The sequence below is a fragment of the Galeopterus variegatus genome, unplaced genomic scaffold (genome assembly GCF_000696425.1).
Source record: "Galeopterus variegatus unplaced genomic scaffold, G_variegatus-3.0.2 Scaffold1738, whole genome shotgun sequence".
In the NCBI taxonomy this organism is placed as follows: Eukaryota; Metazoa; Chordata; class Mammalia; order Dermoptera; family Cynocephalidae; genus Galeopterus; species Galeopterus variegatus.
Window position 1 is genome coordinate 73,630 of NW_007727849.1, and position 26,853 is coordinate 100,482.

Here is a 26,853-nt window from a genome sequence, read left to right on the forward strand (position 1 = left end):
GAAGCTAAAGGTCACATTCTAGCCATCACAGAATTTACTACAACATGAAAAGAATAAAAAACTGTATCACCTTTTTAGCTGCAGAGAAGAAAAAAAAAAAAAACATATAGCTTTGGCTTTTGGGGATGGGGAGGGGAGCGGGCAGTAACAATTCTAAAGTCAGCTTGTGACTGTTTGGCCTGAGCAGCATATACATTGAAATCAGGCAACTACATTACTATTTAAAGCCTTACCCTTCTTTCCAATAGACCCACCCCAAGCTTAGCCATGTTATTCACCATGCAGAAGATTTAATGCCTTCAGATTTCCCATAGGCAAAGACCAGTAATAGCACTAACTTTGGTAGTGCTTTATAGATTGCAATAAATAATCTTATATATACTATCTCATTTAGTTTAATTTTCATTTAACTCATCAGTATTGTTGAGACACAAATAAAGAACATATTTTTCAAAGTCCTTTTCATTGTTTATTTGACCCATAGTCAGTTGATCAACCTTCTGAAATAAATTCAAATGTCATTCATGTAACTATAAAGCTCTATCCAACTATTCCCCACAGACATCAACCATTCTTTTCTTATGTTCTGTAACATTCACACCACTTGTGTAGAACTTATGACATTATAATTGACAACTTAGATCTATAAAACACTGAAAAGCTGAGGAAGAATTTTGCAATGTCTCTTCTTAGGAAACTAAAAACTCTGATAACATGTTCCTATTGGTCACTGTATTAGTCAGTTTTCTGTCACTTAGAATACTGGAAACTAAGTAATATATAAGAAAATAAAATTTATTTCTTACAGTTTTGGAGGCTAGGAAGTCCAAGGTCTAGGGACTACATATGGCGAAGGCCTTCTTCTTGATGGTGACTCTCTGCAGCAACGCAGGTATCACACGGTGAGAGAATGGCAAGAGCAAGAACTCTTCAATGTTCTCACTTGCTCTCCTTATAAAGCCACAAGTCCAAACCCATGATAAGTCATTACTTCATGAATGGATTAATCCACTCATGAGAGCATAGTCATCACGATCCAATCACCTTTTAAAAGCCTTTCCTCTTAAAAGCCTACCAGAATTGGATTTCCCACCTTCTTAACACCGTTGCAATGGGGATCAAGTTTTTAACACATGAACTTCTGGTGGACACATCCAACCCCAGCAGTCACAAAAGTTCAGTTGGCACCATTTTTTAAGCTGTGAGCAACCCATCAAACCTTTCACTTGGATGGATGGCAAATAAATATTTCAATTCCTCTTCCAACTCCGGTCAGCTGATGATGGCTGCCTGGAGCTCTGGTTGTATTCAGGCTTCACAGAATTAATGATATATGTCATAAGCAAGAGACAGAGAAACGTATGGTTAGAAGAGCATGTGTGACATATACTTGCCATCTCTTCTCTAAAGGGAATATGGCATGTGTTCAGACATAATAAATACTTGCAGAGTTCTTTGATACACTATTTTCCAGGATCAAAGGAACTGAAGAAGACACAATTTTGAGTTTATAATGAGATTTTGCTGGCTCTTTTGGATAACTTTAGCATGTCTGCATGCAGAGTAAGACTTTTTTAAAAAATGGGCCGGCCCGGTGGCGCACTGCTGCAGTGCGCTGCTTGAGAGCGCGGCGGTGCTCCCGCCGAGGGTTCGGATCCCACATACAGACCGGTTCCCGCTCACTGGCTGAGCGAGGTGCGGGCGCAACGCTGAGGGTTGCGATCCCGTTGCTGGTCCCGGTCCGGTACGGGCGCGACACTGAGGGTTGCGATCCGTTGCCGGACACGGAAAAGGACAAAAAGGACAAAAAAAAAAAAAAAAATATATGAACACTTCTGCAAACAAGTACTGAAGCCATGATTAAATTTTATCCTATAGAAAATGAAAGCACATTGTGCAGAAGGATTTTTAGAGAGCATAAAATACTAAGTACAATTTCATTAAGTAGCATACAAGGACCCAAGTCTAAACATTTTAACACCGTATCTTAATCACACAAGATTTCTAGTATAGTATGAAGTTATAAAGTACTTACAGAATGCTGTCTAAATCCCTGCAAAGCACTGAGTATTATAGCAAAGACTGAAACCAAATCGAAGTCCAAAAATAAAAATGAAGCAGAGGAATATTTTAACCAAATGTTTAATAATGGCTATAACTTTTTTTTTAAATTTCCTTTTTGTCTTTTTTCGTGACCAGTAACGAGATCGCAACCCTCGGTGTCGCGCCCGCACCGCGCTCAACCAGTGAGCAGACCGGTCTCTATATGGGATCCGAACCCTCCGCGGGAGCGCTGCCGTGCTCCTAAGCGCCGCACTCTACTGAGTGCGCCACCGGGCTGGCCCATGGCTATAACTTTTTGTAATAAAAGTTAACTATTTAGAATGTCTAAAATGACAGAAAACAAGCACTTAGTAAATCTCTTAATTAGAGTATTCAAAGGTTATTAACTGACAAAAATATATCTAGCAAATATTTCATTTCACATATGACTGTGATTAAGTAACATCTGAAAATAAAATTGTATACCTATTGCCCCAGGTTATTTAAAAAAGCAATTGTTTCACTATATAACTTTAAGGACTTTTAAATTAAATAATATAGTGTTTTCTAAAAAGATCATACTGCAAACACACTTCCCTTATATTAAAAAATTAAGTTTTCTGATTAAATATTGTTTCTAAGTGGTATGCTTTTAAAGAGATACTAGTCCTTTTAAAAAAAAGATCTTTCTAATTCAAAGCTCTATGTCATTTTGCTCATGTTGCATAAACTGCTGGTTAAGAGAAAATTATTATTATTATTATTTTTTTTCTTTTTGTCTTTTTTTGTGTCCGGCAACGGATCGCAACCCTCAGTGTCGCGCCCGTACCGGACCGGGACCGGCAACGGGATCGCAACCCTCAGTGTTGCACCTGCACCTCGCTCAGCCAGTGAGTGGGAACCGGTCTGTATGTGGGATCCGAACCCTTGGTGGGAGCACCGCCGCGCTCCCAAGAGGCGCACTGTAGCAGTGCGCCACCGGGCCGGCCCAGAGAAAATTATATTTTAATCAATCAATAGTCTCAATCAATAAGCTCAGTCACTGGAAGTTTCCTACTGGTTCCTGGTGGGGAAATAATGCCCAACTGGAAAAAGACAGTGCAACTGATGTAACATTTCAATGCACCTATCACTTCTCTGTTCCGTTGGTAGATATAAAAGCAACAAAGCTGGGCCGGCCCGGTGGCTCACTCGGGAGAGTGCGGTGCTGATAACACCAAGGCCCCGGGTTCGGATCCCATATAGGGATGGCCGGTTCGCTCACTGGGTTAGCGTGGTGCTGACAACACCAAGTCAAGGGTTAAGATCCCCTTACCGGTCATCTTTTAAAAAAAAAAAAAAGCAACAAAGCAAAGAGAAAGGAACTAGAAAGAAGTTCCAGTCTTTCTCCCTCATGTTAGCCAAGACATGGAGAGACTAGCAACTCAAACAGGGATAATGCTAAGCACCAGTGACATTTGTCTCTAACTTGGGCATCCACAGCTCTCACCTAGATAGGGATACAAAGAATTGGACGTGAAGCTCACCTGAGGTTCTGCAGCACTCAAAGACCAGCTCAAAGAGAAGAATGAAAGCAGAGCTTAACATCCCTCAGTTAAGCACACTCCAGCTGCAGCCTAGCTGCTCAAATCACAAAACCACAACCAAGGCACCACTTCCCACCTTAGGGCAGTATAATGAAATTACACAAAGATATCTTAAAGGAATCATTAGCATCATGAGCACTCTGCTAGTAACTTGATCCCATAAAAATACTACAATATTTTATAACTTAAATATCAAGAGCTGGAAAAAGAAGACAATAAATAAATACTAATACAATATTTTGAAAAATCCATGTTAATGTTTGATATAAACCTCTTAAAACCTCTCTTTTAACTTATATTTCCATAAGGAAAATGAAATTTTCTTTACTGACAAAGAAATGACTTTAAAAAGATGATAAAACTAAACAAACAATACCTATGCAACTCAATTTTTCTAGGTATCTCTGAATAAGGTAATGGCTCTGAATCACAGTATAATTAAAATTAATTCAAAATTTGTTTTGTACCTTTTCCATGAAGCATGGAATTCACATGTGATATGTGTAATTTTAAAAATTCATTGCACATTTCACTTTAGTTAATGATCCATTTACCAAAAAGGGATTAAAATATAGTTTCTATTTTTTATGTCATCCAAAAAGTTGGAAATAAAAACACATGGAGTTCAGCAATTAAATTGTTTAAACCTGTGGTGGTATAATTATACCAAGGGTTAATAAGTCTTTTAGATAAGGCAGATGATGGTCAAACCCCAAACTGCATTTCTCTCTCCTTCACTCTACCAACCTCAGAAGAATTACAAGAGATACACTAGGCAGAAAATTGAAAGAAAATATAGAGAAATTTGTCCAGATGAAGAGTAGGATTCATAAGAGTTGAAATAAGGTAGATGAAAAGCATTTATTGGCTTGTCAGGAAGGCACATAATTACAATTGCTTTTGTTGGGCCAAGTCCTTTTACTCCCTCTAAAGGTTTCCCATATATGAGAAGAAATCTATTTGAGTTAAAGCGCTGGATGCTTAAGACAGTGGTGCCTAAAAGAGATCTGGAACTTGTGTATTTACCATAATTAGCTACAGGGCTTGTTAAAAAGATACATTGCTGGTCCCCAACTTCAGGTTTTCTTTCTTTTTTTTTTTTCCTTTTTGTCTTTTTTCGTGTCCGGCAACGGATCGCAACCCTCAGTGTCGCACCCATACCGGACCGGGACCGGCAACGGGATCGCAACCCTCGGTGCCGCGCCCACACCTCGCTCAGCCAGTGAGCGGGAACCGGTCTGTATGTGGGATCCGAACCCTCGGCGAGAGCGCCGCCTCGCTCTCAAGCGGCACACTGTAGCAGTGCGCCACTGGGCCGGCCCCAACTTCAGGTCTGATTCAGTAGGTCTGGTCCTGAGAATTTGCACTTCTAACAAGTTCCCAGATGAGGCTAATGCTGCTAACCTAATGAACCATTGCCTTAAAAGAAATATGCTAGTTTAAAAACAAAAGTAAGCTTTGGTCAATTCTAAAAATTGTCACTGTGTTCTGTTTCCAGTAGATAGTAAACTCTGAGAGCAGACATGCAGTTGAGTAATCTTTGTATACCTCAAAAGATTTAATACCATGCCTAAACATAGTAGAAATTCATTAAGCATTGTCTAGAATATCCCTATCAATAGTTCATTTTAACTCTGCTTTGTTGATATGAATATAAATAATAGCTTTGAATAAAACATTGGAAATGAAGGAAGGGACTCAAATAGATATTTATACACCAATATTCATCGTAGCATTATTATTATTATTTTTTTTTCTTTTTCCATGTCCGGCAACGGATCGCAACCCTCAGTGTCGCCCCCGTACCGGACCGGGACCGGCAACGGGATCGCAACCCTTGGTGTTGCTCCCGCGCCTCGCTCAGCCAGTGAGCGGGAACCGGTCTGTATGTGGGATCCGAACCCTCGGCGGGAGCGCCACCGCGCTTCCCAAGCGGCGCACTATCGCTGTGCGCCACCGGGCCAGCCATCGTAGCATTATTCACAACAGCCAAAAGGTGGAAGCAACCTAAGTGTCCATGGATGGATATATATATACATATAATGGAATATTCAGCATCAAAAAGGAAGGAAATTCTGAGACATGTTATATGGATGAACCTTGAAGACATTATGCTAAATGGAGTAAGTCAGTCACAAAAAGACAAATATTTTATAATTCTATTTATATGAGATACTTAGAGAAGTCAAATTCACAGAAATAGAAAGTAGAATGGTGGTTGCCAGGGGCTAGGGAGGTAGGGAGTTACTGTTTAATGTGCACAGAGTTTCAGTTGGGGAAGATGACAAAGTTCTAGAGATGGACAGCGGTGATGGTTCCACAACAATATCAACATACTTATTGCCAGAGTACATTTAAAAATGGTTAAAATGGTTAAAGTTCACCATGTGTATATACCATTATGTATATTTTAACTAAAAATAATTGTGAGTAGCATGCTTCCACAGTGGTTTTAGCTGATATGTCGCTTTTTAACTTGAATACTTGCATAATGTTAATTTCTTTTTTTTTTTTTTTAAAGATGACCGGTAAGGGGATCTCAACCCTTGGCTTGGTGTTGTCAGCACCACGCTCAGCCAGTGAGCAAACCGGCCATCCCTATATAGGATCCGAACCCGCGGCCTTGGTGTTATCAGCACCGCACTCTACCGAGTGAGCCACGGGCCGGCCCCATAATGTTAATTTCACTTTAACCTGACATGTTATGCAAAATGTGGACTTGGTGGAGTTGCTACACAACATACCATTGTTAAGAGGCAGCACCATGTAGTGGTTAAGGAGCACAGGCTTGAAGTCAAACTCAGAGCCGGGTTTGAATCTGAACTTCAACATGTGACTTCGTTTTTAGTCACAGAGAACTCACATTGTCTTTGTTTCCCTTATGTCAAACTGAAATAATCAGAGTATCTATCACATATGTAAGAGATATGCGACGGGCTTAGAACCATTCCTGGTGCACAGTAAGTGCCATATTTGAGTGAGCTATCATTATTATATGTTACAGACTATCATTTTGCCTTGTAGGGCATTGTTTCTCAAAGTGCAGTCCATGAACTACCTGCATCAGAATCATCTGGGTACCTTGTTTAAAATGCAGATTACTGGAGCTATCCCAAATCTTCAGAGATAGAATCTCTGGATATAGGCTCTACTGTATAAAAACCTACTATTACAGAGCCGGGAAAGTGGATGGGAATGGGAAGCATCTGAATTCAGATAAAGCGACCAGATGCTTATCCAGGAATGGCCAGAGGACTACATTTTCCAAACTTTGTAGATGGTAAGAATCACAGAAAATACTGACTCAGTGGGTATGTGTTCTTTTTGCAAATGCCCTAACTGAGTCTTATAAAAGCTTGGCAAACACTACCCTCGAGATTCCCACAGATTTCTAGTATTGCCCAATTTTGCTTTAAATTCAAGGTGTGGCAAATGGGCCATTTCCAGGAAGTTCAAAGTGCCTAGTAAATCTGTTTACTCCAAAGCTCTACTAAGCAGTAGGTCACAAAAGAAGACATGGTCTTGTTCTCTACCCATAAGAAACTTGCTATATACTAAATTGTAAAACCCATACTTCATTATCTTATTATCTGGAATTGCTTAAATATTTTAAATCATGAAGCAAGGCATGACTTCAAAGTTGGTCTAGAGCAGTGGTTATCAGAATGTGATCCCTAAATCGGGTAGCATCAGCATCCAATTATTAGAAATGTAAACCCTCCAGCCTTACCTCAGACCTACTGAATCAAGCTCTGGGGGCGAGGACAAGCCATACATAATTTAATAAACCCACTAGGTAATTCTGATGCTCGCTCAAGTTTGGGAACCACTAGCCAAGTCAAGTAATCTTCAGAGTTTCTCTACCATAACACTGCTGAATACTTCCAGTACTTTGTTTCCCTCCCAGTCCATTAATCTCTTCCCTCCTCACCCCACTTCCAATGAATCAGATTCACAAAAATAACCTACACATTTCAAAAAGAACATAAAACTTTATTAAGAACATCTTAAACTGTCATCAGATACAGCCAAAGAAATAGGGGTAAACAAACAGGGAAAGTTCATCTTCCCATGTGCTATTGCCACCTCTAACATACTCACATGTTGATGGCTGGGATTACAGTTGGCAACAAATGCTCTGTATAAATTCATTAACACAATGTTCCCTTGCTATACAGAGAAGAACTGGGTTTACACTTTAAAAAGTGTTGATATAGTGCAACAACTATGAAACAAGACTACATCTTTAGGAGTTATTTCTTAATAGAACACAAAGCAGTTTAGTAGCTTTAAGTTTTCATATCATGTAAATTTTTAGAATGAAAAATTCAGAAAGGACATTCTAACTTTCCCAATTAATTAATTTGTACTTTTGAGTTTTTTCTAAGGATGTCTCAAAACCAGTTCAATTAACTATACTTTAAAAGGTGAGTTGCCCATCTACAGTGACAACTGACAACCTAGTTTTGTTCTTTTAATTTTGCAAATCAAGATGACCAGGTCATCCCAGCTTTTGTTGATTCCCAAGGATTTCTTATAGAAAAACTCTGATTCAGAGTGCATGTGAGAAGAGGTACCAAAATAGCTGTATCTCGAGTGGTTTTCCTTGAGGGGGAGATTGGCTACTGAGCACAGCTGATTTTCTCAGACTCCCAGTTCCCCTTTATGGTTCTTCTACTTACTGTAGTGATGGAAAGAGCAGAGGGAGTGCCAGGGAATCTGTTTAAATAGCCACTCCAGATAGCTCTTTGCACTATTCGTGGAGAAAAAAGTGATGGTATCCGTTCAAACCACAGTACCCCTCCTGCAAGTGTGGTGACATGCTTTTCTCTTGAAGGACCAGGCCAAACTGCACTCAAGGTTGCATGATTTGCCTCAGATACACAATGGAGAAAATGCTCATGATTTAGAATTTGGTATTACAGTACCACCATCTAACCCCTTTCTCGAGAAAATTTAGTCTTCCTTTCAGAAAAGAAGACAATTTACTGCTAAGGCTTACCATGTTAACTATCATAAGGCTGAAAACATGACTTCTAAACCAGACCATATTGTTTCATGTTCAGTTGGTGAGTTAACCAACAACTGAGGTTTGTAGAGGATCGGTCAAGGGGTGGGATTCATGTTTTTGAGTACTACGACATCACAAATCTCATCAAGCTCTTTAAAAAAATAATGCATTTTTATCATAAATATTTAGAGCAGATACTGGCATTAAAATCAGTATCCAAGTCAGAAGTTTGTCTTAACTGGTGAAAATATTTAAACAAACTTTGAAAAGACTTCAAATCTTCCCAGGAATACACAGTTTATAAATTAGTTTTAAATGGAAAAAAATACTTTTTGAAGGGATAAATCACCACTTCAGCAGATCATAAATAAGATCAAGATAATGAAAATAAGTTAACATACAAGTGTTTGCTTTCACATTAACAACAAAAACTAACTTGGTATACTTTCATAACAGGTATAACCAGGTTTTATAATTGTGCATTTGTTACCTCTCTCCCCCTTTGCTGAATCTTCTTCTTCCATTTCCTATACTTAGGGATGGAGGTACACAGCACAGGCAGACACCCCAATGTGAGAGACTGGCTGCCGCACACCATTTCCTTAGTTAGAGTGACATACAAATGTTGGTCGGGATCCACTATTAGTAATATGTCAACCACATTAGAAGTTGAGCACATTCATGTTTAAGCGGATTAGATTCCCAGGTGAGCTTTCAGTGGTAATGTTCACCAGGAGCCTAACTACTACTGTTTCTGTGAGAAAATGTGCCCCAAGTCCCAAAAGTGGACTAAAACACTGGAATATAAGCCATATGTGAATGGGGACTACTTATATGTGTCTCTCTGTTTTGGAGAGAGTTCAAATTATTAAAAGCACTGTTTCCAGAACTATTGGCTATTAAAAATAGATGTTTGCCTTCTCCTTCACATGTACATTCATTTTAACTGTAATCTCTAATACTGAGAAAAAAACAAAGTGAAGCTATTCAGACCAATGAGACGTAATTGGCTCAAGGGATTTAAAGATGTTTTATTTACTATCTAATTTGAATCTGCTGACAACAAGGAAAAAAATGTCTAATATGTAAAGCATGAATGAAAAAAAATGTTTATCCTAAGTTATCGTTGAGTACAAATCCACAGCTTAACGATGTGATTTAAAAAGAAAGCAGGAGAGCATGCAACTGCTCTATCACACAGGGTCAGAAGTAAGAGGTAAAACTACATTTGTTTTGGTAACTAAATATACAAATATAAAATTTACCAGACCTACCCTGTAGTGTAGCACTGCTTAATTTCCAAAATTATGGTCATTCAAAAACCTTAAGGAAACAGTAAAAAGGTTTCAAGCTACTTTACTGAACAGTAATGAATATTGTGTTCTTGAGCTATGAGAGCTAAAAATACTACTGCTTTTAAAGTTATATGGCTAAGGGAATAATAAAAGTATCATTATTTCATGTCTCTTTTAATCTCACAGATGGCATTTTGTTGAAGGGATCAATTATGTTAAAAGTAGACTGATTTTGACAAATAGAAACCAGTTCCAGAACCAAAGTTGTCCTCTTGGTAGAATGTCAAAATTTATAACATTTCCAAAGCATTTTCATATTAATCTACTCAATCGAGGGAGTCCTATTTAACGCTTTTTATTCTACACTGGCAGTTGGAATGAAACTCTTACAGTACTACTGGGGAAAAGTTCTCTAGGCTTTCATCTGACCTTCGAAGTGGCATCCATGTTTAGTGTTAAATTACTGACCTCTACAAAATAAGGAATCAAAGGCCTGGAAAGGCACAGAACCAATAATTTGGTTGGGAAGAAGGGTGAAGATCAAGTTGGAACATTATTCCCTTCTACAATCAAGTCTTAACTATACCATAATAAAGTCTCAACCAACTCTTGATTAGTTCTTCTCCTTTAGGAATTACATAGTATACAGTGATTAGATACTGAGGAAAATAAACAAAAAACAATTGAAAATACACACAGAAATAGAAACATGGAATTTCTCACAAGGCCCTGGATCAAAAAAATTTACAAAAAGATCTTTCGAAAATAACCAGTATTTGTGAGCTTATTAATACATAGCGATCATCACTTTGTTTAAACTAAGTCATGTTACCTTACCAATAGAATAGTAAACTAACCAACAATTTAAACAATTTTATAAATTACTTGTCATTTCTTTTGTTAGTGTTACTCTCTCAACAATATACAAAAATAACACTACAAGACTATCCATCTAACCTTTCTCCATCGCTTGCAAAGTTCTGGGCCCTGGATAGAGACTGGTCATCAATCTTCGCTGTAGATATCTCCCGCAAAGGGCAGGTGCATATGGCTGCCAGTGACATTGGGCAATCGAGATAAGTCTGGCAGGCTCTGGATCCGGGACCTGAGTTCTTTGCGCACCAGGGAAACTCTGGCTAACTTGCGCTTGTATTCCTGTAACATCAAAACACTTTCATTAGCACTGGGAGGTTCAAAGGGCTATCCAGCTCATGCACTGAATAAAATCTGGTACTAGACTCAATTAATGTTGAGTAAAAAGAAATTATTCCAATGTGTGTTTTAGGATCAAAGGAGGTGCCTTGAAAAATATATAACTAGGTAAGATATATTATTATTATAAAAAAACCACAATCTTCAACTGCTGTTTCACACCTGTAGGAAGAAGAATAACATATTAATATGCTTAACCTCAGCATATAAAAAAGATCACATATTTATTTTCACAAACCTAAACTGAAATTTAGCATATTTTTCAACTGTGAATGTTGGCAACAAACCATGGGAGTGTTATAAGTACCTGTGACTTCATCTCCAATAGAAACTGGTTGCTGGGGCCGGCCCAGTGGCGCACTGGATAGTGCGCCGCTTGGGAAGCGCGGCGGCGCTCCCGTCCGAGGGTTCGGATCCCACATACAGACCGGCTCCCGCTCACTGGCTGAGCGAGGCGCGGGAGCAACGCCGAGGCTTGCGATCCCGTTGCCGGTCCCCAGTCCGGTACGGGGCAACACTGAGGGTTGCGATCCGTTGCCGGACACGGAACAAGGAAAAAAAAAAAAAAAAAAAAAAAAAAAAAAAAAAAAGAAACTGGTTGCTTCATATTACGTTCCAGATTTTTACAGCTCTCTGAAATATTGGTTACTTTTACCATTACTTTTAAATTATGGTAATTAGACCCTCCAGTAAATGGTATTCAATGTATTAATAAAGAAACATATTATTGCACAAATTTTATTATTTTGATAACTTTACTTTAATATAACTTGTTTCCTTTGTAATGTTATGCATTTTAGTTTCTGCATTTAAAAACATTAACTTTGATGGCTGGCCAGTTAGCTCACTTGGGAGAGTGAGGTGCTGATAACAACAAGGTCAAGGGTTTGAATCCCATTAACAGCCAGCTGCCAATAAGTATATATATATATATATATATATATATAAAAATATATAAAAACATTAACTTGAGGAGTCCACAGCTCCACCAGACCGCAAAAGCAAAAAAAGGTTAGAAAACCATGCGAACAGTAGCCCAAGGAATCAAAGACTGGAAGTATATCAAGATCATCTTTGGCTTTGAGGGAATAGCCCATTTTCTGTAGTGGGAATGTCTCTTTTTAAGTGAGGGTTCCAGACTTCTACATGGGGAAGTAGAGGATCCTTCTATACCCCATTACCTAGTGAAAGTAGGGCGTAAAGCACGGAATCTAGAAATTACGTATTCTTCCTTCTAGAAAGACTAGAACCCTTTCTCTCCCTCTGACCAAGACATCTCATAGATGAGACAGAGCACAGGAGTAATAAGGTTTACATTTTGTGTAGATAGCTTATCGACCAAGAGCCCCTTTGCACCAGTGTATCTCAATCCTGGCAGCACATCAGAACTACCTAGGAAACTTCTGAAGAGAACTCGCTCTGATTTTTCAAAAGAACTATAGACCCCACTGCATATCAATTAAACAAGAATCTCTGCAAGTGGGCCCAGAGCATGTATACTTTGTAAAAAGCTCCCAAAAGGACGCTAAGCATAGCCAGAATTATGAACCATTTCTTTACAGTTTTTTCTTAAAGAAAATGTAACTTTATTATTTTTTACATTCTAGGATGTTGTTGCAGAGCAGTTGGGAGGGAGGGGGAGAGGGGAAAGGGGAAGTAAATGGGATGAAAAGAGGAGGGAGGAGGAGGGGCAGTATTGAGGCCTGTGGCACCCCCTCATTCCCACATGGGAGACTGGGGGGCTTCCAGCAGTGGCTTGGTCATTGCCAGGCTGGGTGCAGATGTCAGGGGTGTGTGGCAAAAGCCCTCGTTCCCCGACCATCCCAGCTCAGGAACCCAGGGCCTTCTTGCTGCAGCTTGGTGGTCATCACTGGGCTGGTTGCACATGTTGTGGGGGGAGTGACTGAGGCCCTCAGCCCCAGATCAGGAGAGCCCAGGGCGCTTCCTGTGATGGCTTGGTGGTCACCTCTGGGCTAGCTGCGTGTGTTGGGGGTGTGTGGCCAAGGCCCTCGTCCCCTACCCTTGGGATTGGTTGCGGGTGTCGGGGGGCATTGCTGAGGCCCCTGGCCCTCCCCTTTCTCTGGCTTGGTAGCCCAGGAGACTTCCAGTTCTTCTAGGTATTATCAGGTGTTCTCTGGTGAAATGAGACCTTTACCAACTGTGCTGCAAACACTTCCCATGGGATGGGCCATGTACTGGCTCCTTGTGATGACTCATCAGCCTCTGAGTGTTTCCTGTCTTTCAGTTGTTGTGGCTCCTTGCTCCTATGTGGGTCCACAGGAACCCTATTAGTGGTCTTGCTGGCCTGGGGGCCTTCTCCCCTGCCACCTCCAAGCAACTTCATCCAAACGGCACGGCTGTGGCTTTTGCCAGCTCCTGCTCCATGCGCTCAGCAGCTCCAGCCTGGACATGGCAGGGGCTCGAAACGGTCAGAGAGGTTTTTTCTTTCTCTCATCGTGGCTTTTCCCACCTTCATGCACTCTGTAGTTCTCTCCTCCTCCTCCCCTAAGCTCTAGCAGCCTCAGCTTGGCTGTTGTTGCTTTTTTTTTATAGTTGTAAATTGGTTGATTTGTGGGAGAGAGTGACACTGGGGACTGTCTATTCTACCATCTTGACCAGAAGCCAGCTGAAACTTCTTTTTCTCTTTACAGTTTTAATGCCCAGAATGAAATAAACTAGTGAGGTTTCTTTGTATTATTGAACCTCCTCTTTTAAAATATAATTGGGCCGGCCCGGTGGCGCACTGCTACAGTGCGCCGCTTGGGAGCGCCGTGGCACTCCCGCCGAGGGTTCGGATCCCACATACAGACCGGTTCCCGCTCACTGGCTGAGCGAGGTGCGGGTGCAGCACCGAGGGTTGCGATCCTGTTGCCGGTCCCGGTCTGGTACGGGCGCAACACTGAGGGTTGCGATCCGTTGCCGGACACGAAAAAAGAGACAAAAAGACAAAAAATAAATAAAATAAATAAAATAAAATAAAATAAAATATAATTACATCTGGTAAGGGATTTGTCAGAATTAGTAAAACCCAATTGCTCTAAAGGAATGAAGAGAGGGAGAAGGATTCTAATGCACAGGGAACTGGGCACATGGGCAGACAAAGCAGGTAATGTTGAAATCTAGAAAAATACAAGGATATCCCTGGGCCCATGAGAGAGGTGTCAAATTTTGCCATGTCCACATGTCTTTGCATTTCCAATCTATCATGAAGGTCAAGATGTAGTAAAAGATAGTTCAACAGGGATCTATAATCTCAAGGTATGATTTTTTTCCCTTTCTCTCTTCCCTCCACCAGTGATACGCATTGGAACACCAGGTAGGTTTCAGCCTGGTAGCTCAGAGTGGCATACAAAAGATAGGCAATGGGGTATTGCACATTCTAGATGCATATTTCTCAGTAGGATCTTGTTATACACCTTCACATTTAGCACACGTTTCTTCTCAGAACACAGTGGTATGATAGAAAACACACACCTCCATCTACATCACATCAGTGAACCCCACTGTTCTTAGGTGACTCACTCTTGAATAATAATACCTAAGGCACTTTGGAGTCAGCCTGATATATTCGGATACTGTTCATACATGCTCAAAGGGAATTTACTCTCTGCTCCTCTTGGAGCTAGATGTTTTGGGAAATGTCATATGTGCCCTTAGTGGTCATTACTGCCCACCCAATTTCTAGTTCCTAGCAGCCAGCTAGGCTGTTTGTCAATTATTAAGACTTATTTTAATTCTTTGATTCAAATGATATGTGGCAACTGAAAGCCTTCAGCCAGTTCGTATATACTGCAAACAAAGAATCAGTAAAAATAAACAAAAGCTGCCATTTATTAATGGCCAGTATATGCCAGGCATTAAAACATGAAATCATTTAATCCTCTCAATAATCCTATGAGAAGAGGAAGGGCCCTTCATAGGCCCATCCTTCAAATCATGAACAAAAGAGAACAAAATATGAACAAAAGTAGTAGTCAAATGCTTTCTGCTTACTGTCACAGTCAGAGTTTCATTCTAACAATAGAAGATGTAAATAGTTGTGGTAAACTGCCTGATGTTAGCCTGAAAAAGAAACCAGATGAAAACTGATACCTCTCTGACTGTATGATCCAGGCCATAGTCCTAAAAGTTTTAAATTGCCTCACTGGTGGTCTAGAAAAGGCCCCAAGATTACAAAGCCTAGTATATTTGTTACTTTGGTTCTTTTTTTCTTTTTTTTTTAAAGATGACCAGTAAGAGGATCTTAACCTTTGGCTTGGTGTTGTTAGCACCATGCTCAGCCAGTCAGCTAACTGGCCATCCCTATATAGGAGCCAAACCTGTGGCCTTGGTGTTATCAGCACTGCACTCTCCCAAGTGAGCCACAGGCCGGGCCAGGTTCTGATGTACAATACTATTAATCCTTCCCTTAGTTCAGAACCATCACTACACTATGTATGTAAATTCCTCTTTCAAAGCATTTTAGAAAAGTGTTGTGACTGCCCATTTACTCTCCTCTCTGACCCAAACGACTGTAAGTGTTGTGATGGCACTCCTGACATATGACAGGTGCATATTTATTAAGCACTGCGAATACATTGCTGAACAAAACAGATTAGGTCTCCTGCCTTCACAAAACTAACATTTCAGGGGGAGGGAAGCATAAAAATATAAATATTATTTCAGATATAAAAACAACAAAGAAAATAAAATTAGGCAATAGGAGAATAAATAGAGCAATGTGGGAGGGGGGCTAAGGCAGTTTTACAAATAAACCAAAAAAGAGAGGATCAATGGCTCAAAATTTTTCTTTTCTTTTTTTTTTTTTTTCTTAAAAGATGACAGGTAAGGGGATCTTAACCCTTGACTTGGTGTTGTCAGCACCATGCTCACCCAATGAGCTAACCGGCCATCCCTATATGCGATCCGAACCCATGGCCTTGGTGTTATCAGCACCGCACTCTCCTGAGTGAGACACAGGCTGACCCTGGCTCAAAAATTTTAAGTTTCAGAACCCCTGATCTAGAGGAGACTGACTTCCAGAATGACAGTGTGAGGAGCTCCACTGACCTGCTCCCCAGTGAAATATGAAAACTAAAAAACCACAACCACCATCTAAAGCTTCTGGAAATGGTCTTCAGGGCAAAAAACAAGTGAAGACATATCTATTCAAGAAAATCTATGAAAACTCAATACGAATGGCAACAGACTGTGGTACCTGAACCAACACTGCTCCTTCTCTCACCCCTCCCAACTCAGCAAGGCAGAGACTCCACTCCAGACTGCTGCAGCCAAGCACACAGGAATGACTCTCCAAAACTCCCAGTCAGAGGGCTTCATTCCCAGAAAGAGCAGAACAGCAGCATTTCTCATCCTGTCCTCAGCTATCTGGTGCTGAAGCTAAGTCCCAGGCTACAGCAGTTAAGAGCCTGGGGGATCACTTCTCCTGCCCAGCCCCAACAGCCGTTCTTCCTTGGATGTGCAGCATTGAGAACACGGGCCCTGATAATCCCTCACCCCCAAGTCATAAAGTGGTGGTTCCATGCCAGGAGAGGAAAGCTGAGACAGCTTCAGGCTGCTGTACCCCTCCCCTTCACCAAGAGCTCAGCTTCTAGAGTGGGAACATCACTCAGAGAAAAGCTTGCCATTGTACCCACCCCCAGGTCCAGAGTCCTGACTCACAGACCTGGTCTGAGGGAAGAAAAATGCAGTAAAATGGATACCTCCTAATTTCAGAGTAGAATAAACACGAAGCAATCCACAGAAACATCATCAAAAAAGTATGGAAAGTTGGGCCGGCCCGGTGGCGCACTGCTACAGTGCGCCGCTTAGGAGCGTGGTGGCGCTCCCACCGAGGGTTCGGATCCCACATACAGACCGGTTCCCGCTCACTGGCTGAGCGAGGGGCGGACGCAGCACCGAGGGTTGCGATCCCGTTGCTGGTCCCGGTCCGGTACGGGCGCGACACTGAGGGTTGCGGTCCATTGCCGGACATGAAAAAAGACAAAAAAAAAAAAAAATTATGGAAAGTCAAAAGAAGAGAAAATCTTGAAAGGGGCAAGAAAAAAACAACTATATTCCTTAAAAGAAAACCCCAGTATTAACAGCCAACTTCTCAGTAGAAACAATAGAGGGGAAAAGACACTAAGATAAAGTGCTCAAAGAGCTTCCCACCGAGAATCCTAAATCCAGAAAAGCTATCTTTCCAAAATGAGGGCAAATGAACAACTTTCCCAGATAAACAAAAACTGAGGGAATCTGTTGCTAGCAGAACTGCCTTATAAGAAATACTAAAGGAAGTTCTTCAGGCTAAAAGCAAGTGACCCCAGACAAACAAAGACCACCAGTAAAGGTTATTGTTATGAATTGAATGTGTATCCCCATGCTCCCAAATCCATATGTTGAAGCTCTAACCCCCAATGTGACTGTATGTGGAGATGAGGCCTTTAAGAAGGTAATTAAGGATAAATGAGGTCATAAGAGTGGGGCCCTAATCCAACAGGACTGGTACTGTTACATGAAGAGGAAGTGACACCAGAGCTCTCTCTCCACACACAAAGAGGAAAGGCCATGTGAGGGCACAGTGAGAAGACGAGAAGACAGACAACTAACTGCAAGGCAGGAAGAGAGGCCCTCACCAGGGACCAACCCTGCCGATACTTCGATCTTGGACTTCTAGCTTCCAGAACTGTGAGAAAATAAATTTATGTTGTTTAACTCACCCAGTCTGTGGTATTTTGTTATGGCACCCTGAGCAGACTAATATAGTAATTATGAAATTATAAAAAGACTGTCTAGATGCATATTTTTCTCCTTTCTTCTCTTACCTGATTTAAAAAATAATTATATGAATATATATTAATGTACTCTTGGCCTATTACAAATAGGAACATAATGAATGTGTAATGTGTTTGCCAATACCAGCACAAAAGGAGATAGGTAGGAGAAATACTGTGTTAGGTAAGGAAATGACTACAAATGATAAAGTAATAATTATAACAATGTATCGCTGGGTTTGTAACATCAATAGATATAATATGTATAACAATAATATCACAAAAGGAAGTCATATATAGTTATATAGGAGTAATGTTTCTATATACCTGAAGTATATAAGTTAAGTTAGTATAAATCTGAAGCTGATTCTGATAAGTTTAGGCATATACAGTAATACTAGAGCAGCCATTAAAAAAAACCCTCAAAATATAGTGGCTTTCCCACCATATGCTTCACGTACTACAACTATAATCCAACCCTTCAAGAAAAGTACCATTCATATCCATTCCTGAATAACTCAGTAATTATTCTTAAGCAACTCAGAATACCTGCTCTCCAAATTCTTATATGAGAATTCAATAGCAAATGGGTTGTAATTTCATATTTGAAAAAGGTTTACTTGGAGAACTTCATATTTGAAGTTTATTAGACTCCCACTTAAGTGTGGGCTGTCTGTGGTGACTGACTTCCAAAGAGTACAGTATGAAAAGAGGAAAAAAAGACTAACTTTACAGTAGTGAAACCTGACAAACAATACCTAAACGAGGTGATCAAGGTCACAACACTGGTAAGTCATGTTTATACTGTAGTATGCACCCTTGATGTGAGATGAAAATGGCACTCTACTTCTGTGGTCTTCCTCCCCAAAACACATAACTCTAGCCTACCTGTGAGAAAAACATCAGACAAATCCCAATTGAGGCACATGCTACAACCAGTAGACCTCAACACTATCAAGGTCATCAAACACGAGGAAAGTCTGAGAAATTGTCACAGCCAAGAGAAGCCTGATAACTAAATGTAATGTGATCCTGCATGGGATCCAGGAACAGAAAAAGAGCATCAGGTACACATTAAGAAAATTTGAATAATGTATGACCTTTAGTTAATGGTAATGTATCAGTACTGGTTCTCTAATTAGTGAACCACTATAAGTATCATACTAATGTAAGATGTTAACAATAGGAAAAACTGGATGTGAAGTATATGAGAACTCTTTGTACCATCTTCACAGTTTTTCTGTAAACATAAAATTGGCCTAAAGTAAAAAGTTTATTTTTTAAAAAAAAGTCTAATGGACAAATAAAATATTTTCAAGCTATTATTCAAGCTATTTTGCATACATTCTTAATCTTCACAAAAATCCTGTAACATAGGTATCAATGTCTCCGTTTTATAGATGAGAAAACTGAGGCTTTAAAAACTGAATGTAAATTGCTCAAGATGCATTAATACCAGACACCATATAACATACTATTCATCAAATTTAATGAATTATAAACTAATAGATCTCGGTTATTCCTGGTCAAATGATATAACATTCAATATTCAATAAGATGATACAACCAAAAACTATTTGAGATGTTTTGCAGAATAGCATTTTTATTAAATTATCCACATTGTGATGTGGATTGGGTTAAAATTATTGCAGATCTATAATTAAAGATTCCAAATAATATATGGCTATAAAGTTACTAAAAAATAATATGTCAAATTCTGTACTCTTAAGCCCAGACTGAACACAAAATTTTCTTGAACCCAAATATGATACAAATTCCTATTTTAAATCTTTTGCTCAAATTATTTCTTCCTTACTGTTCAGGGTCCTTATCCAACTTCTTTCCACATTTCAAGTGCCAGCTCAAATCCCAAACTCTCCATTGAAACTTCCCCAGTTACTTCTTCCACACTGAACTTTCACTACTACTTTTTGACCATGTAACGATGTAGTGCTTTGACATGCTATTGATTATTCATGTATTACACATATAAGATATACTTTTTAAAAAGTGATGAATGGGGCCGGCCTGTGGCTCACTCGGGAGAGTGTGGTGCTGATAACACCAAGGCCCCGGGTTCGGATCCCGTATAGGGATGGCCGGTTCGCTCACTGGCTGAGCGTGGTGCTGACAACACCAAGTCAAGGGTTAAGATCCCCTTACCGGTCATCTTTTAAAAAAAAATAAAAATAAAAATAAAAATAAAAAGTGATGAATGAGTGAAATGCCAAAAAAAAAAAAGGCAGGGGTGGGGGGAATTCTAATCATTTGAATGGTTAAAGCACTTTGACATACATGTATATACATATATATTTCTTAAGATATTAAACACTCATAAGCAAGAGAATATAGACTTTTTATTCATACAATGACTTAGCTATATGACTTTCAAAATTATTTTTGGAAAGAGGAAGATGTAACAAAATGAAGAATTTGCCAGATTGTCTTTTCTACTACAAACAAATTAAGACCATTAAAGAAGACCTACTTTGCACCTTTTTTCTCTACAAATTCTGCTCTTCTTTTCATGTTATCCAATGCTGGTAAATCAATAGCTATTTAAAGTTTTTAAGCTGAGGCACGACATAAAGTCCATAACTATTAAGTACATCCTTCAATCATTATATACATGAGTATGTGTGTATCCACCTATGCAGCCAACACTTGATCAAGATATAGGCTTTTTCAGAACCCCAGTCTTCCTCATACCATCTCTCCCAACTTTTTATCACTATTTTCCAAACATCAATTAGCTAAGTGCCATCTTTCACAATGTCTTTACCACATGAGTCACCTATACTATTATTTACTCAATATTTCTACTTAAATCAACTCACTTTCTAACAGTTCTTTAAGAAATACAATCCACGCAGTCACAGGTTCATCGTGCTAGTTTTGATTCTGACTCACACATCAAATTAAACCTAACTAGGGGCTTGCCGGTTAGCTTAGCTGGATAGTGTGTGGTGCTGACAGCATCAAGGTCGAGGGTTCGATCCCTGTACCATCCAGCCACCAAAAAAGTAAATAAAAAAATAATAAATGTAATTATTAAAATAAATGTTCTCTGGCAGCACATGGCATGTGTGCGTTTGGGAACCAATACTTTCTTTACCTTATTCTTCTCAACTCTGTTGGAGGGAGTCCCTTTACGTCTCCCCCACTATTCTTATTCAATAAGGCCCATATTTCGGTCCATAATTTACTGATTTACCCTTTACTTGCCAGTGTCATCACTGCCACCCTAAAGCTTGCCATCGTCTCAGTCTTTTGCAACCCACAAGTCAGTTCTTTCAGTTCCAGCTTCATACCAAGGCTCACTTCCACTGGTCATATCCACACCCTCCATTCTTCAAAACTTTACTCACATGTTATAGTCCAGGTAAATTTTCACTTTGTTTAAAAGCCCTTCCCCTGTCCCTGCCATCCTTACTCCAGCTTCCCAGCTGAAACTATCTCTGTACTGTTTTTTTTCTAATATATGTATATGTTAGTCTGTCTTGTCTTCCCAAGGGCAGAAGCCTTCTTTACACTGCCACGTTTCATCACTTATGAATTAGGTGTCATTTGCCTTGTGTGCACTGCAAGTAGGTTAGAGCTGGCTTGAAATCTGAACTACCATTAGAAGAACTTTTCTTTACAGCTGAGTATCCAAATCTTATATATTTTGCAAGACCTACATTAAGACCAAACACAGCCACTTTTACTACTCTAGCCTCAGGCTAACTTCCTGTGATATGCTAATATCTGAGTTATTTCCTATGTGTCCTTGGGCAAGGACCCCCCCAAATTATCTAAGTCTCAGATGCTTCCTTTATAAAATGGAGTTATCTATTTTACTGGGCTGTGGGGCTTAAATAAGTTAATGTGGGGCCGGCCCGGTGGCGCACTGCTACAGTGCGCCGCTTGGGAGTGCGGTGGCGCTCCCGCCGAGGGTTCGGATCCCACATACAGACCGGTTCCCGCTCACTGGCTGAGCGAGGTGTGGGAGCAACACCGAGGGTTGCGATCCCGTTGCCGGTCCCGGTCCGGTACGGGCGCGACACTGAGGGTTGCGATCCGTTGCCGGACACGAAAAAAGACAAAAAGGAAAAAAAAAAAAGTTAATGTGGAAGTTTTCGAATTATGAATTGTTAAATAATTGCGGTTATCATTCTGGGATGGTATTGGAATCATCTTGCTGTAAGAGCTACGAGAATAAATTTCCTGAAATTCAGAGTTCTTATTCATTTTAGGGCTGACCCATACATTGTTATAAAATTTTAGTTGTTTTAAATAAATGTTTTAACTATTTCTGAATTTAAATATTCAAAGGGCTACATTTTTCTTGCAGATGCTGATAATTCTGCTCTCCTCTTTCATACATAATTGTGACTTTCAAAAAAAAAAAAAACTTGGAGAATTTCAACTGCATCCACATAGGGATCTTTAGTGGCTGAATAAAGGCCGTGACCAATTCTAAGCATCATGCCTACTCTGTTACAGTCTGATGGCTTCCTACCCACTTCCGGAGAGACATAAGTTGTAGCAGAAAAGAGGACTGCACCAAACGGGATCCCAATCCTGATTCTAGTGAGCTAATTGTGTGACTTTTGTAAGGAAGCAAGTATGAACATAGTCCAGATTTCAGAATGCTCTAAATAAGGCTTAGATAAGTCACTCTCTCTGTCTCATTTTCATCTGTATAAACAATCTCTAGAGTACCTTTCAAGTTTAACAACATGAATAGGCTGGGCAATACCCAGTTTAAAAGATGTACTAGGATTTTTTTTCAGCCCAGGAAAAGTGACATCCTAGAATGATGGCTAAAGACTACACCCCAAACAGTATTTCTTAAAGATGAAGACAGTGGTGTAGTATTCCACTATGACACCTATATCCATAGAATTGCAGAAGTTACATCTATGCAAACATCCAAGCAATTTACTTTATCTCTGTGACTCCTCTCTCTCTCTCTCTATATATATATAAATATAAATATATATAAAGTATAAATATATATATATATATATATAAAATCTCCTCAGCCTGAAATCCAATTACTTCAGTTCTGGCTACTTCAAATTTATCTATTTTATAACTCTTACCAGTTTTCTTTTTAACTAAGTATTTGAGAATTAAAATAAGTAGGTTCCTGAGTTAGAACAGAGTAATGTTGAAGGTAAAGCTAGTTATCTTCACTCAAAAGTAATATTGAGACATAATCTTCAGAATATATTACAGAAGTACTTAGACTGATGATACTTTCAAATTCTGATTCCTTTCATTCTCCAGCAAACTCCTAAATGGTTTTGTTCTTTGATATGTGTTTCCTCATGTCCTTTGCGTCTCTTAAGAAGTTAACATACAAGTCTTTCTTAAGGCCTTCAATATAACTATTAAGAAGCTTTGATTCTGATTTTTAGAATCCACCATAATTTACTTCATTTTGCTTGCCCTGGAATTGGGACTCTTCCCTAAGTTAGACAGGAAAACTTAATTGAAGTAACAATCAAGATTTTAAAAATAAATAGTTTTTAAAAACAGGACAAGAAATTCCATGACTCCAAGGAGTTTCTGCCACTGTGGCAATTAGTCAATTCTATTACCATTCCCAGAAGACAGAGTGCAAAGCAGATAAAGATCTCAGTGGTTTGCCCTTACTTGCCTTCTAGAAAACAAATGCTCAAATTTAGCTTGGTATCTAATCCTGGAATTGAGACTTTTTTGTAAATATAAATTCCAGCATATAAAATACTTTCTTATTTCTTTTCATGTATTATCTTGTACCTCAGATCAAGCTATCATTTTTTCCTTAATCTGTAGATTAAGTTTACCTTTTAGTGTGAATTACTTTAGTGTAAATGAATGTCATCTAACAAACTCTTACTTCCTTTAGTTCATTTCAGGGCTTGACTATAATTCTCTTAACAATTCTATTACAGCAAAGTGTCATTAGCCTTCTAGACTGTTAATGAACGTGTGGAAAGACAATGTTTTACCAGGTTTTCTGCGAAAAACCTAATGCCTAACTGGATATCGACTAGGTTTTAAAAAACCAGTAATGCTAAATTGTTATGAGGGTAGATAATGTAATATAATGAGATTTCATCTAACACACTGTGATCCTAACCAAATATCTACTGCATTTTTCATATGCTTACTAAGTACCAACCATTGTCCTAAGTGCTCCATTTAATCTTCACCGGTAGAGATTACCGGCCATGCATTACAGATGATGAAACTAAATCACAATTAACCGCTGATTAAGAAATTTCACCCAAAGTCAACAGATAGGGGTGAAAATGGGCTCAAACATATGCAGTTTGGCTTCAGAATTCTCATGCTTATCCATTATGCTACCCCGCCTCTCATATCCTGGAATGATTTTGAGGATGGGTATTCTAAGTATGTTACCCAACTGAAAGCAAGCTACTTTATATAAACTATAGGATCACCAAAGTGACAGAACTGTCATGTCCCTAAAACTCAAAATCCAATAAGGAAACAAACTGTGACTTCTATCAGGTAGTCTAATTCTATCATTAAAACATCTCTGGCATGCCTAGTAGTGGAGGGATTTGTCATTTTCTCATGAGTAATGGCATATGGGCCTCGAGATGAATGTTTTCAAACAAGAATAGCAGCAATAACAGAGAAAACACAAGAGAAAAGAAGACATGGATTTAGTCCAATCAAGAATGGTGACCAACATTTCAGGAAACTGAACCTACTGATAATTATCAGTTTTGACCCTGAGCATAGAGGGAAGACGGGTGCTTAAACCAGGAGCTGACAGCTTATAACTGGCTATTTCCCTATTAAGCAACTTCAGAATCAAGCAGGGAAAAGGAATTTAAGGAAATTACGTATAATGATCTATTTTTCTTTTTTTTTTTTTTTTGTCTTTTTTTTTTTTCCGTGTCCGGCAACGGATTGCAACCCTCAGTGTTGCCCCCGTACCGGGCCGGGGACCGGCGACGGGATCGCAAGCCTCGGTGTTGCTCCCGCGCCTCGCTCAGCCAGTGAGCGGGAGCCGGTCTGTACGTGGGATCCGAACCCTCGGACGGGAGCGCCGCCGCGCTTCCCAAGCGGCGCACTATCCAGTGCGCCACCGGGCCGGCCCGAATGATCTATTTTTCTAATGTACTGATACTTAAATAAGAAAGTTGACTTAATCATGTTACCTTTAAATTATTTCCATTTTCTTTGTGAATTCATAGCCTCACAAACCCTTGTATATATACAGTTACTACAGTACAGTTACTAAAGAATCACACGATCTTGGGGTCAAAAATGTCATCGAATCTGGTGTTTCCCAAGTTGGGTGTCCCATGGAACATTATTCCACAATGTTTTAACAAGCAGGCCAGAGAATAAGAGGTTTGGGGCTTATGTTTGGGAGTAAAAATAGGATTCTTTGCAACAGCCCTGATCAGATCCTCAATACACTGATATTCAAAGTGAAGCTCCAAAAGTAGTCTGGTTTGCAATATTCCTCAAAACCATCGAAACACATTTTTGCTGAACACTTACCAACATCATCCAGATCTAATAGTTTATATACAGAATGCAGTTAGGCAAACACTGGGCCCAACGTTTCTCTTCTCCTTGCCATCCAGCCTCTTCTTGAACACCTCCAGCAAACTCATTGCTTATCCTCCACTTTTGATTAATCTCACTGGATACAGAATTCTAGGTTGGTGGTTTTTAATTTGAACACTTTTGGTTCACCCTCCCTTGCTTGCAAGGTTCTCCTGAGTTCACTGTAATTCTTATCTTTGTTCCTCCATAGATAAGGTATTTTCCCCTCTGGCTTCTTCCAAGGTTTTTTGCCTTTGGTGTTCTGCCCTTTGAACATGATAATGCCTAAGTATAGCTTGTAGGTTTTTTGGTATACTGCCTGCTGTTCTCTGAGTTTTCTGATCAGTAGTTTGTCATTAATTTTGGAAATTCTTGGCCATTACTACTTCAAATATTAATTCTACTTCATTCTCTCTCTGTTAGGCCAAGCCCACGTATGTTACACCTTTCCAAACTGTCCCACAATCCTTGGATGTTCTATTTGTGTGTTGTTTTGTTTCAGTCTGCATTTCAGTTTGGGAAGTTTCTACTGACCGGTCTTCAAGCTCACCAATTCTTTCCTCACCAGCGTCCAGTATACACTGAGTGCCCATCAAAGGCACTCTTCATTTGCTAGTGTTGTTTTTATTTCTAGCATTTGCTTTTGATTTTTTCTCAGCATTTCCACCTCTCTATTTACATTACCTATCTGTTCTTGCATGGTGTCTACTTTTTCCATTAGAGCCCTTAACATATTAATCAATTATTTAAAACTCCTGGTCTGATAATTCTAAAATTTGTGTCTTATGTGAGTCTGGTTCTGATTATTGTTGTCCTTTCAGACTGTTTGTCTTTTAACACACCTTGTAAATTTTTACTGAAACCTGAACATGCTGTATCAGGTAACAGTGAGGTAAATAGATCTGTAGTGTGAGGTTTTATATTAACATGGCTAAGAGTTAGCCTGTGTTTGAGGTTTGCTAGAGATGCCAGAGACTAAAACTCACTACTTTATTAAATAACCCTTTCACATTAGGCAGTTTTAACTGGCAGAACAGTTTTGTCACCTGTAACACAGCCATTGATCCTACTTCTGCCCTTGGAAGGAAACTCAATTATTCTTTCCTGACAGCTTTCAAACCACCTGAAGACAGATATTCATAGAAATTATATGCATCCCCAACTCTGAACTCCCCAGTTCCCTCAACTGTTCTCCAAGGTATTATGTTTCCATTTCCTCTGTCATCCTGGCCTCTGTCTTTGGATACATTGTGGCAAGTTAATTTATTTTGCTAATGTGGAATCCCAAGTTGAACACAAAAATCCAGCTGTGGTTTAACCAGCATGCAATGAAATAGAACTTCCTTCCCATTATTCTGAACGCTTAGTTTATCAGTGTACCTTAACAC

At 39.5% G+C, this 26,853-nt stretch overlaps 1 protein-coding gene across 2 annotated transcripts in view; it reads right to left on the reverse strand.

Annotated features, from left to right (window-relative positions):
• Nucleotides 1–979: 979 nt before the first annotated feature.
• Nucleotides 980–26,853, reverse strand: part of RPRD1A (regulation of nuclear pre-mRNA domain containing 1A) — an 85,709-nt gene continuing 59,835 nt past the window's right edge. The window contains exons 7-8 of one of the 2 annotated variants that reach the window (XM_008578668.1): nucleotides 10,893–11,090; nucleotides 980–1,313 (exon numbers count right to left, since the gene is read on the reverse strand). In XM_008578668.1, coding sequence (XP_008576890.1) covers nucleotides 10,941–11,090 — 150 coding nt within the window. In that variant the 3' untranslated portion in view covers nucleotides 980–1,313; nucleotides 10,893–10,940. Of the gene's footprint in view, nucleotides 1,314–7,601; nucleotides 11,091–26,853 lie in introns of those variants that run through there. The other variant, XM_008578667.1, reaches the window with a different exon arrangement.